The 18,740-nt window shown below is 46.3% G+C and overlaps 1 protein-coding gene across 5 annotated transcripts in view; it reads right to left on the bottom strand.

Annotated features, from left to right (window-relative positions):
* The window catches only part of PRKAR1B (protein kinase cAMP-dependent type I regulatory subunit beta), a 226,967-nt gene that overhangs the window by 172,557 nt on the left and 35,670 nt on the right, over positions 1 to 18,740 (bottom strand). For all 5 annotated transcript variants that reach the window (XM_033915035.1, XM_033915033.1, XM_033915036.1 and 2 more), the window contains one exon: positions 9,680 to 9,771. In XM_033915035.1, the coding sequence (XP_033770926.1) occupies positions 9,680 to 9,771 (92 nt within the window). The remainder of the gene's footprint in view (positions 1 to 9,679; positions 9,772 to 18,740) is intronic.

The following is an 18,740-nucleotide window of genomic DNA, read 5'->3' as shown; positions in this document are numbered from 1 at the left end:
ATATATAGATATATATATATAGATATATATATAGATAAAGATATATAGATATACACACATATATACATATATAGAGAGAGAGAGAGATATAGATATATATAATAAAAGGTTAGTGGCGCATGCGCTTTTAAAAAAGCGTGATTACTGCGGCCGTGGTGTGTGATCCGTGGCTGTGTTCCATTTTAGAACCCAGCCAATGATCACTCTGGCCACGCCCCTCCTCCCGCCCTCACCAACCCGAAGGAAGCTCAGCAGACCTCCCGCCCTCACCTCACCAAGCTGGACCATACCTCCCGCGTCGCTCACCGCTTCTGTCGCTGCCGCTGATCCTCCTTTTCGGGACAGCCTGCGATCGTGGTCGGCTTTGGTGGGCCTCACGGGGCGCTTTCCGGCCTCGGTGGCACGTTCCCTCTGACGTACGGGATTGCGTCAGGGGGAGCGTGCTTCCGGGTTGGGGAGCGGCCTGCGAAGTTCGCTGGGGCCGGCCACCACGATCGCGGTCTGCTTTGAAGAGGAGTAGGCCAGGTAAGCAGGGGGATTAATTCAGGGGGCCAGAGGGAGAGGGAAAGGAGCCATGGAGAGATATGGAGAGGGAAAGGGGGCTGCTTTGGGGGGGGAGGTGTGCTGGGGACAGACAGTTTTACTCTGGGGGAAGACAGAAGGGGCCATGGAGAGACAGGGAGAAGGAAAGGGGGCTGCTTTGGGGGAGGGGTGTGCTGGGGGGAGACAGAAAGGGCCATGGAGAGATAGAGAGAGGGAAAGGGGGCTGCTTTGGGTGGGAGGTGTGTGCTGGGGGCAGACAGCTTTGCTCGGGGGGGGGGGGAGACAGAAGGACACAGACAGCAACCAAGGAGAGAGAGATAAAGAAACACAGACAGACAGACACTCTATTCTAGCACCCGTTAATGTAACGGGCTTAAAGACTACTATATATATATATATATATATATATATATATATATATATATATATATAAATGATTTTTTTAATCCTCTATCTGGACATCCAAGCCATTAGGACTTCTCTCTTTATACCTCATTTTCGAACAAAATTTTGCCCAAGTCCCAAATGACCAGAACAAGACCATTTGGACATGGGAGGGGCCAGTAATGGACTCGCCACCTAGACATGGCAACAGAGCAGTGGGGCACTTTACAAGGCACTGCTGTGAACTTAACAAAAAGGGTGCCACATAAACATCTCACCAGAATTCCCTTATAGGTTATGGTGAGTCCCCCAAAACCCACTAAACCCACCTGTCTACAACCCTAATAGCCCTTATGGCTGCAGTTGGCACCTATATGACAGTACAGTAGGGTTTTGGGGAGCTCACATTTTCCACCATAAATGCAGTGGTTAAGAGTGGCTTATGGGCCTGGGTCCTCCTCTCTATGGTTCACTAGCCACCAGGCTACTTAAGACACTCGTGTGCAGCTCTGCTAGGCTTTCTTATGCCAGTTGCTGATGTTTCAGAGACTGGTATTTATCTTTTTGTTCTCCTATGAGCGTCGGAGTTGTCACTGCCGTGGCCAGCGCTGAAAACCATGCTACGGTTTTGTAAAAGGGGGGGGGAGGGGGTAAGTTTAGGAGGGCATCCCTCATCATATAGGCAGTGGGTTTAGGAGAATTTTAGCTTCAAATGTAGCTGGTTACATTTGCCTGAAATTTCTCAGGATAGGCAGCTATAATTAGCCAGTTATCTTATCTGCACAGTAACTTTTCTCATACAAATTGACCTCATCTGAAGCGTGGGGACAGAAATCCCACTCATCCCCGCCAGGATCCTCTCCATCCCTACCCGTCCCCGCAAGGAATTACCTCCATCCCCACCTGTTCCCATAAAAAGCAGCAATTACTTCTGACAGTTTCATCAATTCCACAGTTTCTTTTGTGTTTGCGCTGCTGTTTTCCTTGTGGAATCTCTTTGGTGGAACCCTTTTTTTTTGTTTTCTGTTCAGATAATTAACTTATAAACCCCCCTCTTTTACTAAAGCTGACGTGTCCATTATATTATATGGACGAATCCTGCTTTCAAAGCCTCCATCCCTGTGGGAGTCCCGTTGGCTAGAGGGGGGGGGTCCCGGTGGGAGTCCCGTGGGTTAGGGGGGATTCCTACGGGACCCCCACGGGACCCGCGGGATTCCCGCAATCCCCGTTCCCGTGCAGACCTCTAGTAGAAACACAACCAGAACAAGAACATTATTAAACAAAGCAGCTGAATTTTCAGGAATGTAAGTCAAATAATAGCATCACTTGGCGAGAGTCTGAGTCAAACAACTGGTGCAATATGCAGATGGCTCAGAAAGCAGCTAGACAGAAAAAGCCCTTGGGGGGGGGGGGAGTCCTGTGTCTGTATGGTGAGGGAGAATCACATGGAGGATTGTAGTAGCAATAAAAACCAGACACAACCATACCCGGAAACAGTTCAACGAGTGTACGGCAGCTCGTAAGCCTTCACAAACCCAAGGCTAAGGGCTCCTTTTACTAAGGTGCACTAGCGTTTTTAGCGCACGCACAAGATTAGCGCGCTAGCCGAAAAATTAACACCTGCTTAAAAGGGGGCAGTAGCGGCTAGCGCACTGAAGCCTGTCACCGACTTCATGATGGTCATAAAAGCGTAAATACATTAAAAACAAATTACACTGAAAAGCTGTTTTTAATCTATTTATGCTTTTATGACCCTGTGATCATGTTTTTATATTTTTACTAGCTAATCACCCAATCTTCCGGTATCAGATCGATTTTTACATGTCACCCCCTTCCCACCCCATAGTATTTTTCCCCAGATAGTAAGTTATATGTGTAAAACCGCTAGCGTGCCTTTGTAAAAGAAGCCCTAAGTTTACCAACCTATTTTAATACAGTGGTGCCTCACACAACTAACTTAATTCGTTCCAGGAGCAAGTTTGTTATGCGAAAAGTTCGTTATGTGAAACGCGTTAAGCGCAGTGACTAACGACTGCCTGCAGTGCCTGCGCGGAAGGATGCAATACATCGGCAGCGATCGTGGAAGCTCGGGCGACTTCGTTGTGTGAAACGAAGTTCGTTGTATGAATCATGACATGAAGTTCGTTGTGTGCAGCGTTCGCTGTGCGAGGCATTCTTTATGCGAGGCACCACTGTACATTGATGCATATTATTGTACTTTAATGGGTCTTATATTCCTATGAGCGTTGGGAACAGCGAGAGGAATTCAGCGCGGCTCCCTGTGCTAAAAACCGCTAGCGCGGTTTAATAAAGGGGGCCTCAATGATATTGGCTTTTCTTTGGAGCCTCTGAAAAAATACAAATACAGTGGTGCCTCGCATAACGAACGCCTCGCACAGCGAACGCTGCGCACAACGAACTTCTTGTCTTGATTCGTACAACGGACTTCGTTTCACACAACGAAGTCGCCCGAGCTGCATCCTTCCGCGCAGTGTGCGTGACGCTACCGGCTACCCTCCTCCTCCTCCTCCATCAACCAAATGGGAAGTTACATCATGAGGGGAGAGGAAGGAGGAAGGAAGCCGTTGGCAGCATACGCACTGTTAGAGCCCCGTGGCTTGTGTTAAAGTTGTTTACAGACTTCAACAGCAGCGGGAGAAAGCAGTCACCGGCCCTGTTTCGCCGATCGAGGGGGGGCCCTGTTTCGCCGATCGAGGGGGGGCCCTGTTTCACCGATTGAGGGGGGGTGCCTGGTGTTGCCGATCACTGCGGGGGGGGGGCGGGCTTTGGCAGAGGTGGGAGAAAGCAGTAAATGAGTGGAAGTTGGCAGGCCTGGGGATGGAAGGGCAGTCGAAATACGGTATGTTGGAGCAGGGGATGAGAGGGAGGGAGAGAAGGGGAAATATTGGACAAGGGCAGAAGGGATGCTAAATCATAGGGTGACAGGCAGAGAGAACAACAGGAAAAAGAGTGGAAGCAATCTTGAACCCTGAGGGTGAGGGAAGAGAGAGGTGGTGAGATGATTGATCATGGGGAGAGGGACAAAAGGGAATAGAGATGGGATAGGAAGATAGTGGAAGTAAAAGGACAGGGAGATGTCAGGAGAGGAGATTATGGGCTACAAGAATGGAGGGAGGAGATATGCAGGAAATTGTGAAATTGTGGGACCGACCAAGGGACGGGGGTGGCAAGGACATGAATGAAAGGAAGATAACTTCTAGCCCCTCACCGCTGCTGCTTTCCCGCTTGTGCCTGATGCTGACGGCACAAGTTCTTCCCACTTCCATCATCTGCCTTCTTCTCTCCCTCCCTCCATCCCAGGCAATTCACTGAGAGGGGCAGGATAACTGATGGCACTGCGCTTAACTGCCCTCTCTGTCTTTAAATTTAAAAAATGTGTGTTGTTTTAAAAAACAATTATGTTTTTAGATGTATCTAAATAAAATAATAACAAAAAATTTATCTTTTTTTATGTCATCTTAGCATATTTTATGCTACAGAACGAATTATTTTTTTTAACATGTATTGTTATGGGAAAACGCGTTTCACATAACGAACTTTTCGCATAACAAACTTGCTCCTGGAACCAATTAAGTTCGTTGTGTGAGGCACCACTGTAGGGGCATTTTCAAAACTGTAAGACATCCCCCCAAAAACGACATAAATTGGCGCTTGGACATCCAAGTGACGATTTTTGAAACCATCTTTCTGGAAATCCAATGTGGACAAATGCAAAGTGATGCACATTGGGAGTTAGATGTTATATCGAAAATGACCCTCCACACTAATCTAGAAACAAAAATATTTTTTCTAGCTGCCTCCACCAGTTACCATATTTCAATGAAAAGGAGAGGATATGTGATAAGAACTGAATATATTAAAATACGATTAGCAAAACTTGATAACCTGCTAAAAACTCTAAAGCAAGGAGCGAATTTCTTTATAAATGTAATGTAATGTAATGTAATTTATTTCTTATATACCGCTACATCCGTTAGGTTCTAAGCGGTTTACAGAAAATAAATCCTAAACAACTAAATAAAAATAGGTATTCAAAATATATCTTCAATATATATATTCAAAATGACATGAAGGGACAGGTGGACATTTTTCTCACCAAAACCTTCCAATTTAGTACAGTACAGTAAAACCTTGGTTTGCGAGCATAATTCGTTCCAGAAGCATGCTTGTAATCCAAAGCACTCGTATATCAAAGCGAATTTCCCCATAGGAAATAATGAAAACTCAGACGATTCATTCCACAACCCAAAAACTTTAATACAAAATACTATACGTACTTGTATTGCAAGACCTCGCTCGTTTAGAACAGTCACTACACTCCCGCAGCGTCAGAGAGAGAAGAACCATCGGCTCAGTTGTGATGATGTGACATGTGTATACTGTATGTACTCATATTGCAAGACCTCGCTCATTTAGAACAGTCACTACACTCTTGCAGCGTCAGAGAGAGAAGAACCATCAGCTCATTTGTTATATGTACTACCTAAAATAAGAAAATTCTTTGACCCAGCACAATTCAGGCTAATTGTCCAATCCCTAGTCTTAGGTCTACTGGACTATTGCAATTCCCTCTATCTACCTTGTCTTGCCTACATGATAAAACAACTTCAGACTATACAAAACACTGCCCTCAGACTGATCTACTCCCTGAGAAAATATGATCATATTACAACTGCCTTCCTAGACTCTCACTGGCTACCTATGCAAGCATGAATCCAATTCAAATTCTACTGTCTATTATTCAAAGCATTAAACGGCTCCGCCCCCCCCATCTAAACAACCGCCTAAACCAGATCCTCACCTCAAGACAAAGAAGAACTCCGAACCCTATTGCCTTCCCTCCACTTAAGGGCACTCAGCGCAAAAAGATGTTTGATAACCTTCTGGCGACGCAAGCAGCAAAACTTAACCACTCCATCTCCAACCTGTTGACGGCAACGGGCGACTTCAAAACTTTTCGAAAAGAAATCAAAACCCTACTTTTCAAAAAATTTATCCAGATATCTTAACCCAACCTTTCCCCCTCCTCCTAGATAAATTCTCCCCCAAAACCTCCACTTAAATAATCTCTTCCTCCCCAAAACACCAACCAAGTATTCAGATCCCTGAAATGTAACGTAATCTTATTTGTACTCTTAACTGTAATCTATTTGTTATATCACACAGTAACGTACAGTCAATTTAATATCCAATTTGCAAGCTCTTCCGGAATTAATCCAGGTACCTCTCCTCCCTTGTAACCAAAAAAAAAAAAATACCCCAAAACTGTTGTAACTTCACTGGAAATGTCCAGTTAGCTCTTTTGTAATCCGCCTTGAACTGCAAGATATAGGTGGAATAGAAGTCCCTAATGTAATGTAATGTACTTGTATTACTAGACATTGCTTGTATATCAAGTTAAAATTTAATTAAATATTTTGCTTGTATTGCAAAACACTTGCAAACCAAGTTACTTGCAATCCAAGGTTTTACTGTACTTTCAAACCCATGTTCTAGACACTTTTCTATGCAGTTTGTAAGCACTCTGTCTAAATTCCAAAGGGACTGTTGGAGGTGTGGCTTGGGTGTCATTCAAAATATACAGTATATTCAATATATATTCTTTTTGCCCACCGCATCCAATCAGCTCCCCACCCCTTTCCCAATCACCCGACAAAAGAAACACTTCTTTACTTTGGTAAATCTTGATTATATATGTATACAGTATATGTTCCCCAGAGTTTCTCCAGCAAGGCAGCTGTTCTAAAAGCAGAAGCTACTGTATACAATAGTAACAAAGACCACTGTGCCTCTCATGAGGCTAGGAATAATAGTTTTATCACAGCTGCATTACTTCTGCTGGGCTGTAGCCAGCGTTCAATAAATACAGCTATTATAAAACACTGATTCGAGTTCACACCAGGAGCAATGACATCCTGGAAATCAGCTGTTCCCACAGTTTATCTTCTAATGTTGCTTTAACACTTTGGCCTCCCTTAGACTTGAGCAAGATACTGACTAGAGAATGACACGGGGACAAATTTGTCCCTGTCCCCGCGGGAACTCATTTTCCCGTCCCATCCCAGCGAGTTCTTTTCCTGTCCCTGCCCCATTCCTGCAAACTCTGTCCTCATCTGCACAAGCCTCAAACACTTTAAATCATAAGTGTTCGAAGCTTGTGCGGTTAAGGCAGAGCTTACAGGAATGGGGCAAGGACAGTGACAGCGTCAAAACTCGCAAGGACGGGACGGAGAAATTGAGTTACTTCAGGGACGGGGACAAACTTGTCCCCGTGTTATTCTCTAAACTGCACCACTCTAGAAATCAAAATGAAGTAAAAGTGAGCCAAGTGTAGGACAATCAAGCCATTGTGACATCACTGATGAGGTTGGCTCTTAGGCATTGGTGGAATGCGGCTTTATGATGTCACAATACCAGCTCTGGTCTGGTTATCAGAGGCTGAAACTTTTCACACTATTTATTTATTAAATTTTCTATACTGTTCTTCTGAGTAAAGAATGACACAAGGACAAAATTTTCCCTGTCCCCGTGGGAACTCATTTTTCCATCCCAGCGAGTTCTTTTCCTGTCCCTGCCCCATTCCTGCAAACTCTGTCCTCATCTGCACAAGCCTCAAACACTTTAAAATCATAAGTGTTCGAGGCTTGTGCGGTTAAGGCAGAGCTTACAGGAATGGGGCAAGGACAGCGACGAAACTTGTGGGGACAGGATGGGGAAATTGAGTTCCTGCAGGGACAAATTTGTCCCCGTGTCATTCTCTAATACTGACTAAATAAGTGCTCTCTTTAATTGCCAGGAAGAGGCATTTTCCATTTGCTCAGAATGTATTTTCTTAATAGTTTTTCACTTATAAATTTGAATTCCATGATGGCGGTAGCATTGAACTAAGTGTGTCAAAAGCATATACCAGCATGTCTGGAGCTGCCGATTGCATGAGAAGTAGAAGTTCCCAAAAATTAAAAAAAATGGGATACATTCATCCTACTTCTATAGGGTTGGGAAGCATTAAAAAAAAGCATGTATATCTTTCTATACACTTGAGTTAAAGGCGTATCTCAGGCACGTATTTTAAAAGGCGCATTCATTAAATTCATATCTTGGCAGGTCTGAGGCTGCCGCTCACAAGAGGTGGAAGTTAAAAAAAAAAAAAAAAAAATGGAATACATTCATCAGTATATTTAAAAAATTATACCGCCATAGAAAAAAAGCGGCAGGGGCATAATCGAAAGGGACGTCTAAGTCCGTTTTCGTCTAAGTCGCAAGTCGTCCAAAGTAAAAAACAGTCTAGAACACATTTTCGAAAAATACATCCAAAATTCTTTTTGTTTCAAAAATCGTCTAACTATACGTCCTGCCGATCTGATCGACCAAGTCACTAAATCGTCCATCTTTATACCACATTTCCGTCCAACTTTCCGTCCAAGTCCAAAATGCCTAGAACAAGCCCTGTTGGACGTGGGAGGGGTCTGCAAAGTGATGGACTGAACACCCAGACATGCCACCTAAATAGCTGGATACCTTAAAGGGCACTGCTGTGAACTTCACAAAAATGGTGCCATGTCTTCTCCTCATTACAGTTGCCTTATAGGTCATGGTGAGCCCCCCAAACCACCTCCAGAATCCCCTAGACCCACATATCTACTACCCTAATAGCCCTTATGGCTGCAGGAGTCACTTATATGCCAGTAAAAAAAATTTTGGGGGTGTATAGGGAAGTGCACATGTTTAAGTATCAATGCAGTGATTACAGGGGCTTATGGGCATGGGTCCTCCTCTCCATGAGTCCCTAACCCACCCCCAAGACGGCTTAAGCCGCCTCTGTGCTGGACGACTAGGCTTTCCTATGTCAGGCTGCCAGGTGATGATGGTCTGGAGGTTGAATTTTAAAGGTGGGATTAGTATTTTTATGGGGGTGGGGGGGTCAGTGATCATTTGGGTAGTGTGTGGGGGGTCTGTTTTATGTGTTTGCAGTGCTTATCAGGTGACTTTAGGTAGGTTTTTGTGACTTAGACCATGTTTTACATGGTCTAAGTCACAACGTCCAAGTTCCATCGATCCTGGGCTGTATAACTTTTATACATGCTGTATGACTAAGTCTAAGCCAGCCCACTTCCTGCCCAACTCCCGCCCTCAACACGCCTCCCGAAATGCCCAGTTTAGCTTTGGTCGTTCAGTGGCACTATGAAGGTCTAGGTCATTTAGAAATACGACCAAAACCTATTTTTATTATCGGCACTTGGACGTATTTGGACAATGTTCGTCCAAGTGCCGACTTAGGCCGATTTTTGGACGTTTTTCTCTTTCGTTTATGAGCCCCATATACTGTATATATCTTGCACTCTCACATTTACATTGTTTGCTGGTAGTTAGTTCTCTGCCCACCCCCCCCCCCTCCCCGACACTTAAGTCATGCATCTATGATGCACTAAAATAAGGCATGCCTATGAATAACGTCTATGTGTGCCTACGACCTGGCTTTTTCTGATGCATGCGCATGTTTATGCCTCTTTCCGTGAACTATTCTGTACATATTTCGGTTGCTTTCTCCAACGAATGGCCTAATGGAATTTCCATGAACCTCATTTGCTTGTGAACATCGTTTTGATAATTGGAAAATTTACCAACACTTCAATGGTGCCCAGGATTTTAACGTGGGCTTTTGAGCATCGGACCTTCAGTATAATGTGGTCTCCAAGTTCAAAATATGCATAATTACAATACAAATACATACCTTCTTTCATTGTCATCCAGATGGGCAAAGAGCACATTCTTTGATATTGCCTTGGCCAAAGCAGTCATTGTTTTATAGTCTTTTGGGATAACCTTTGGGAAAAGAAAACCTTACTGTAGTTCCAGCATAAAAGCCCAAATCACAATGTATTATAGCTTCCAAATAGTTTGTACTGTTCTCTGGTGGTTTGTTTTGGGGTTTTTTTCAAGCAGATTTCAATTAATCAAATGATTTATACTAGTTTTTCAAATGCTCTAGCTCACAAATTGGCTTCTCAATAACGAAGCAAGTCTTGCCCAATGGCTAAAGTTGGGTACCGGAAAGATTCATGCTAAACTGGTATTCTGCATAAGGCATCTATGCAGAATATTAACTCTGATTCGGATTCTCAAACCAGCGTCGATATCGCCAGCTGCCTCAAAAGCAGCCGTCGATCGCAAGCCAATCACGCATCGGCGCTGGTTTCAGAATCGCGCTGACGCGAAAGATAGGTGCCGGAAAAGTAGGCCGGGATTTTCCAGGCCTACACATCCAACGCCTATCTTTGAGTGAATAGCGCCTAGGTAGGCACTTTAGGCTGGCTAACGCCACTTCTGGCTTTGGCCACGCCTACTTTGGCATTCGGCAGCCTGAAGCGCCTTTGTAGGCGTGATTCCAGCGCCGGTATTCGCCTCGAATCTCAGTTAAAAACAGTGTATGGACGGCATTTTTAATGGAGGTATGGGCGCCTACCGGTACCTAGAAAATCCATGCCGGATTGAGAATCCGGGCCTTTGTGTGACTCTAGTGCCTAACTTTGGATGCTAGATTTACACCTGCTCAAATTTGGTGTAATGCTGGCACCCATCTTAGGGAGGAAAATGACATCATTCTATAACAGGGGTGTCAAATGTCAGTCCCCGGGGGCCGCAATCCAGTCGGGTTTTCAGGATTTCCTTAATGAATATGCATGAGATCTATTAGCATACAATGAAAGCAGTGCATGCAAATAGATCTCATGCATATTCATTGGGGAAATCCTGAAAACCCGACTGGATTATGGCCCTCGAGGACCGACATTTGACACCCCTGTTCTATAACGTCATGACTAAATCCTGGGAAAGCCCCTGGCCTGCCCATGCCTCTCCCATGGCCACACTCCCTTTACAGTTGTACTCAAAAGAAGATAGGCACTCACCCCCTAATTCTATAGTGTCCCTAATATTAGGCGCAGTGTCACAGTAAGGGGGGTTGGAAGGCGGACTACCCCGGGTGCCAGCGCCTCTCCTCCTCTCCGCCCCCTCCCCCCCCCGCGTACCTCTTTAAATGTTTGTCAGATCGAACAGCATCCTCTACTTGCTGCTCACGCTGGCGTCACCTCCCTTCTGATGTCACGTTCTGGTTCTGATGTCAGAAGAGAGACGATGCCAGTGCGAGCAGCGGGTGGAAGATGCTGCTTGCGCCGGTGAACATTTTAAGAGGGGGACACGCAAGCAGAAGGGAAGAGTTGGGGGGATGCCCAATCAGTGGGGAAGAGTAGAGGGGGGCGGAAAAAGAGGGAGGGGGCACGGCAATATCTGGCGCTATTACCTCGGCCACCAACCTCCCTTGCTACGTCACTGGGTAGGCACCTAACGTTAATTGAGTAAGAGGCTAAATCATAGGGTTACTAGATGTCCGGATTTATCCAGATATGTCCTCTCTTTAGAGGGAATGCCTGGATGCCTTTTCAAAATCTGGCACTTTGTCCGGGTTTTGAAAAGCAGATTGCGTCAGGAGGGACATCTGCCCATGCGTGGATGCCCTCCCGACCGAGACGAGCAGGCAGAGAGGGGGCAGGGCTGGGGCGAGGCCGGGGCACGGCATGTGCGTAATGAGGCGGGAATGGGTGGAATTGAGTGGGCCTGGGGGCCGGGTATGTAAAGATCTAGGAGCCCTACTAAATCAGCATCTCTTCATTGGCACTAAGTGGTATTAATTGAAAGTTAGGCACCTAGTGCAAAATGCCTAATGAAATGTAGGTATGGTTAGGGGTGGATTATGGGTGTTTTTTTGAGTTAGGCATCTGTTATTGAGTTAGGAGCCATTGCGATCCTAACTTAAATTAAACTAAACTAAACCTTAAGTTTGTATAGCGTATCATCTCCATAAAGATAGAGCTCAACACAGTTTACAGGTAATTCAATAAATGAGGGAAGGACATAAAGCACAGTTACTTACCGTAACAGGTGTTATCCAGGGACAGCAGGCAGATATTCTTGACTGATGGGTGACGGCACCGACGGAGCCCCGGTACGGACACTTTTAGAGTGATTGCACTCTAAGAACTTGGAAAGTTCTAGAGACCGCACCGCGCATGCGCGAGTGCCTTCCCGCCCCACCCCGATGCGCGGTCCCTCAGTTAAGATAAGCCAGCTAAGAAGCCAACCCGGGGAGGTGGGTGGGACGCAAGAATATCTGCCTGCTGTCCCTGGATAACACCTGTTACGGTAAGTAACTGTGCTTTATCCCAGGACAAGCAGGCAGCATATTCTTGACTGATGGGTGACCTCTAAGCTAACAAAAAGAGGGATGGAGGGAAGGTTGGCCATTAGGAAAACAAATTTTGCAAAACAGATTGGCCGAAATGTCCATCCCGTCTGGAGAAAGTATCCAGACAATAATGAGGTGTAAAAGTATGGACTGAGGACCACGTAGCAGCTTTGCAGATTTCCTCAATGGGTGTGGAACGGAGGAAAGCTACAGATGCTGCCATAGCTCTAATTCTATGTGCCGTGACAGAACCTTCCAGTGTCAGTCCGGACTGAGCATAGCAGAATGAAATGCACGCAGCAAGCCAATTAGATAGCGTACGCTTAGAAACAGGACGTCCCAACTTATTAGGATCAAAGGACAGAAAAAGTTGGGGGGATGATCTGTGGGGCTTAGTACGGTCTAAATAGTAAGCTAAAGCCCGCTTACAGTCCAAAGTATGAAGAGCCTGTTCCCCGGAATGAGAGTGAGGTTTAGGGAAAAAAACAGGTAGTACAATAGATTGGTTGAGATGGAACTCAGAAACAACCTTAGGGAGAAACTTTGGATGTGTACGTAGAACCACCTTGTCGTGATGAAAGACAGTGAAAGGTGGATCAGAAACTAGTGCATGGAGCTCACTGACCCTCCTGGCAGAGGTGAGAGCAATAAGAAAAAGTACCTTCCAAGTGAGAAACTTGAAAGAGGCAGTAGCCAAGGGTTCAAATGGAGGCTTCATCAAGACGGAAAGAACCACGTTCAGATCCCAGATCACCGGAGGTGCTTTGAGAGGTGGTTTCAGATTGAAAAGACCTCGCATGAATCTGGAGACCAGGGGATGAGCTGAAAGGAGTTTCCCCTGGACCGGCTCATGAAAGGCCGTAATGGCACTGAGATGAACTCTGATGGAAGTAGACTTGAGACCAGAAGTAGACAGAGAAAGCAGATAATCCAATAGAGGTTCCACTGCAAGAGACTTGGGGTCATGATGATGTAGGAGGCACCAAGAAGAAAACCTCGTCCACTTTTGATGGTAACATTGTAGAGTGGCTGGTTTCCTGGAGGCGTCCAGGATGGAGCGAACAGGCTGAGATAACAAAAGATCAGCTGAAGTCAGCCCGAGAGATACCAAGCTGTCAGGTGTAGAGACTGCAGGTTGGGATGGAGGAGGGTTTCCTGATCCTGTGTAAGCAGAGATGGAAACAGTGGAAGTAGAAATGGATCCCTGGAACTGAGTTGAAGTAGAAGGGAGAACCAATGCTGTCTGGGCCACCGTGGAGCAATCAGGATCATGGTGGCTCGTTCCCTCTTTAGTTTGAACAAGGTCCGAAGCATGAGAGGCAGAGGAGGGAAAGCATAAAGGAATAGATTGGACCAATCCAGAAGAAACGCATCCGCTGCCAGACGGTGAGGAGAGTAAAGTCTGGAGCAGAATTGGGGCAACTGATGATTGTGAGGAGCTGCAAAAAGGTCCACCTGAGGAGTGCCCCATTGTGCAAAGATGGACTGTAGAGTCGATGGGTCGAGAGTCCATTCGTGGGGTTGGAGAACTCTGCTGAGCTTGTCCGCTAAGAAGTTCTGTTCTCCCTGAATATAAATCGCTTTCAGGAATAAGTGGCGCAAGGACGCCCAAGACCAGATTCTCTGGGCTTCCTGGCATAAGAGGCGAGAGCCCGTTCCCCCTTGCTTGTTGATGTAGTACATAGCCACCTGGTTGTCTGTGCAAATTAGAAGGACTTGAGGAAATAGAAGGTGTTGGAAGGCCTTGAGGGCATAGAACATTGCCCTGAGTTCCAGGAAATTGATGTGATGCTTCTTTTCCTGAGGAGTCCAAAGGCCCTGAGTTTGGAACTCGTTCAGATGAGCTCCCCATGCATAAGGGGAGGCGTCGGTGGTGATGACCAGATGATGAGGAGGCAGATGGAACAGAAGGCCCCTGGAGAGATTTGAGGATATCAACCACCATTGCAGAGACTGACGAAGAGACGATGTCACAGATATGTGTCGTGAGCAAGAGTCTGTCGCTTGAGACCACTGGAGAGCCAGGGTCCATTGAGGAGTGCGCAGGTGAAGCCGTGCCAGGGGTGTGACATGAACTGTGGAGGCCATGTGACCCAAGAGAATCATCATCTGCTTTGCAGAAATGGAGTGCTGGGACAGCACCTGCTGACAGAGCGATTGGAGGTTGTGAAGACGGTTGTCCGGCAAAAAGGCTCTCATCTGGACCGTGTCCAGTACCGCTCCAATGAATTGAAGTCTCTGCGTAGGCAGAAGGTGAGACTTGGGTATATTGATTTCGAACCCCAGTAGTTGTAGAAAAAAGATGGTCTGGTTGGTGGCCAGAAGAACAGTTTGAGATGAAATGGCCTTGATTAACCAATCGTCCAGGTAGGGAAAAACCTGAAGGTGGTGGGAGCGTAGAAACGCTGCCACCACTACCAGACATTTTGTGAACACTCTTGGAGAGGAGGCAAGACCGAAGGGGAGCACTCTGTATTGGTAATGACAGTGATTGATCATGAAACGAAGGTACTGTCTGGAGGCCGGATGAATTGGAATGTGAGTGTAGGCCTCTTTGAGATCGAGAGAGCATAGCCAGTCGTTGTGATCGAGGAGAGGATAAAGCGTAGCTAGAGATAGCATCTTGAATTTTTCTTTGACCAAACATTTGTTGAGATCTCGCAGATCTAGAATAGGTCTGAGGTCTCCTGTTTTCTTGGGTACTAGAAAATACCGGGAGTAGAATCCTTGCCCTCTTTGGTCCAGAGGAACTTCCTCTATGGCGTTCAGAAGCAGGAGGGACTGAACCTCCTGACAAAGGAGGGCAGATTGAGGAGTGTGCAAAGCAGACTCTTTTGGTAGACTTAGGCCCGGAAGGGTGTGAAAGTTGAGAGAGTAGCCGTGGCGGATGATGTTGAGGACCCACTGGTCCGAAGTGATAACTTCCCACCGGCTGAGAAAGAAAGACAGTCGTCCTCCTATCGGTTGAGGGAGGAGAGGAGATGGTTGAACGCTGGCTATGCCCTCGAGTATCAAGTCAAAAGGGCTGAGTCGATTTTTGTGGAGGAGGCTGCTTAGCTGGTTGTTGCTGCTGAGGCCTAGGTGTTTGCCGCTGCTGTTGCCGCTGCCTCCTAGGTTGCTGAGTGGAAGGCTGCAAGGGGCGAGCCACAAAACGCCGCTGATAGGCCGTTTGCTGTCTGAATGGCCGTGAAGGTGGAGGTTTCTTCTTAGTCTTAAGAAGGGTATCCCAGCGGGTTTCATGAGCCGAGAGCTTCTGGGTCGTTGAGTCCATAGAATCTCCGAACAGCTCATCCCCTAAACATGGGGCATTAGCCAACCGGTCTTGATGATTAACATCAAGCTCAGAGACTCTGAGCCAAGCCAAACGGCGCATGGCTACAGATATGGCTGTTGCTCTAGAGGTAAGCTCAAAAGTGTCATATATAGACCTTACCATGAATTTTCTGAGCTGGAAAAGAGCTGAAGAGCACTGATGGAAAGCCTCACGATTTCCCACAGGAAGGTACTGCTCAAAGGAAGCCATGGTGGTAAGGAGATGCTTTAAATAAAACGAAAAATGAAAAGCATAGTTACCAGAACGATTAGCAAGCATCGCATTCTGGTAAAGTCGCTTACCGAATTTGTCCATGGCTTTACCCTCTCTGCCAGGAGGGACAGAGGCATAGACACTAGCTCCCAAGGACTTCTTGAGGGTGGATTCTACAAGAAGAGACTCATGAGAGAGCTGTGGTTTATCAAAACCAGGAATGGGGATTACTTTATAAAGGGAATCCAATTTGCGAGGAGCTCCCGGGATAGTAAGAGGAGTCTCCAGATTCTTGTAAAAGGTCTCCCTCAGGATGTCATGTAAAGGGAGTTTCAAGAATTTCTTTGGAGGCTGGTCAAAATCAAGAGCGTCCAAAAAAGCTTTGGATTTTTTAGACTCAGCCTCCAAAGGAATGGAAAGAGATTCACACATATCTCTTAAAAAAGAAGAGAAAGAGGTGGAATCAGGTTTGGAGGAAATATCCTGCAGAACAGGCTCGTCTTCCTCTGATGAACACTCACCTTCTGACTGAAGGGGTTCTTCAGAGTCGCCCCACAGATCAGGGTCTCGAACATGGGGACCACGGTCCCGAGACTCAGGGGTGGATGGTTCTCGGTGTCGGGACTTCTGTACCGACTTACCCGACCTCACCGACGCGGTACCGGGCGATGTTATCGGTCGCACCGGAGCCGATGTCTGAACCGATTGGTGATGAGACCTGGGCTCCGGTGCGAGGACAGGCATCGATGCCGATGAGGCCAAGTGTACCGGTACCGAAGGAGTGGATGGTGACAATACAGACTGTTCCACGATCGGTACCGGTTGCTCAGTGGGGACCGATACCGGAGGGCTCGGTGTCAGGAGAGCTGGAAGGAGTTGTTTGAGCTGTTCCTTCAGCTGTACCTGCAAGATGGCCGCAATGCGATCATCAAGGGAGGGCACCGGTACCGCTTTTTTCTTCTGCGGTACCTGCGGTGCCGCTCGACGCCCCGGAGATGAGGAGCCCGATGTCGAGGGACTCACCTCAATAGGGGCGGAGCGCTTCCGCTGGCGCCTCACGGTCGGCAGGATTGGACTCTCTGCAATGGAGACCGGAGGACGTTCCAGCGGGGAAGGCTTCTTAGCCGGCTTACCTGCATGCTGCGACGTCGACGCGGTATCGCGTGGCGTCGATGAGGTGGGTGCCGACGAAACAGGTACCGAGACCGGCGCCGAAGACGTGGGATCGGACATGTCGGTGCCGAAAAGCAGTCTCTGCTGTATCTCTCGATTTTTGAGAGTCCGCTTTTTCAAAGTGGCACAGCGGGTGCAGGTAGAGGCCTGATGTTCCGGACCCAGACACTGAAGGCACCAGTTGTGCGGGTCTGTTAGGGAAATAGGCCGTGCACACCGCTGGCACTTCTTGAACCCGGGCTGAGGGGGCATGAACGGAAAAACGGCTTCTGCCAAATCGAAGGCCGAGGCCTCGATAATGGCAGTAGGCCCCGCCGGGTCAAATCAAGAAAACTCGACAAAACAAGAGAAAATTTTTTTTTTTTTTTTTTAAAGAAGAAAAATGGAAGGGCAAAAAGAACCCGAAAAAGTTTACGCGAGCGGGAAGGCGAATCGGGGTCGGGCGGGAAGGCACTCGCGCATGCGCGGTGCGGTCTCTAGAACTTTCCAAGTTCTTAGAGTGCAATCACTCTAAAAGTGTCCGTACCGGGGCTCCGTCGGTGCCGTCACCCATCAGTCAAGAATATGCTGCCTGCTTGTCCTGGGATAATAAGAAATTAGAGGTTATGAAGAGGATAGCTAGCTTTACATTTTAAATAGATAGCTTTACGTTTTGGAGAAAAGCCAGGTTTTCAGATGCTTTCGGAATAATTGGAATGAGCCTAGGTTCCACAGTGGGGCAGGGAGATTGTTCCAAAGGTCAGTGAATTTGAAGAAAAGGGATTTCCCTAATTTACCTGCATACATGATGACTTTTAATGAGAATGAGAGAGAGAGAGAAAAAAAAAAGGAGAGAGAGGAAAAGAGAGAGAAAGAAGAGAGAGAGAAAAAAAGAGAGGAAGAGAGAGAGAAAAAAAGAGAGGAAGAGAGAGAGAAAAAAAGAGAGGAAGAGAGAGAGAAAAAAAGAGAGGAAGAGAGAGAGAAAAAAAGAGGAAGAGAGAGAGGAAGAGAGAGAAAAAAAGAGAGGGAGAGAGAAAAAAAGGAGAGAGGGAAAAAAGAGAGAGAGAGAAAAAAGAGAGACAGAATAATAGAGAGAAAAAAGAGAGGAAGAGAGAGAGAGAAAAAAAAGAGAAAGAGGAAGAGAAACTAAACTAAAGCTTAAGTTTGTATACCGCATCATCTCCATAAAGATAGAGCTCGGCACGGTTTACAGGTAATTCAATAAATGAGGGAAGGACATAATAAGAAATTAGAGGTTATGAAGAGGATAGCTAGCTTTACATTTTAAATAGATAGCTTTACGTTTTGGAGAAAAGCCAGGTTTTCAGATGCTTTCGGAATAATTGGAATGAGCCTAGGTTCCACAGTGGGGCAGGGAGATTGTTCCAAAGGTCAGTGAATTTGAAGAAAAGGGATTTCCCTAATTTACTTGCATACATGATGACTTTTAATGAGAATGAGAAAGAGAGAGAGAGAGAGAGAAAAAAAGAGAGGAAGAGAGAGAGAAAAAAAGAGAGGAAGAGAGAGAAAAAAGAGAGGAAGAGAGAGAGAAAAAAAAAGAGAGGAATAGAGAGAAAAAAAGAGAGGGAGAGAGAAAAAAAGGAGAGAGAGAAAAAAAGAGAGGAAGAGAGAGAAAAAAGAGAGGAAGAGAGAGAGAAAAAAAGAGAGAGAGAGGAATAGAGAGAAAAAAAGAGAGGGAGAGAGAAAAAAAGGAGAGAGAGAAAAAAGAGAGACAGAATAATAGAGAGAAAAAAAGAGAGGAAGAGAGAGAGAGAAAAAAAGAGAAAGAGGAAGAGAAACTAAACTAAAGCTTAAGTTTGTATACCGCATCATCTCCATAAAGATAGAGCTCGGCACGGTTTACAGGTAATT

The sequence above is a fragment of the Geotrypetes seraphini genome, chromosome 11, assembly GCF_902459505.1.
Source record: "Geotrypetes seraphini chromosome 11, aGeoSer1.1, whole genome shotgun sequence".
In the NCBI taxonomy this organism is placed as follows: Eukaryota; Metazoa; Chordata; class Amphibia; order Gymnophiona; family Dermophiidae; genus Geotrypetes; species Geotrypetes seraphini.
The sequence above is the reverse complement of the archived record's forward strand: the minus strand, read 5'-3'. Positions and strand labels throughout refer to the sequence as shown.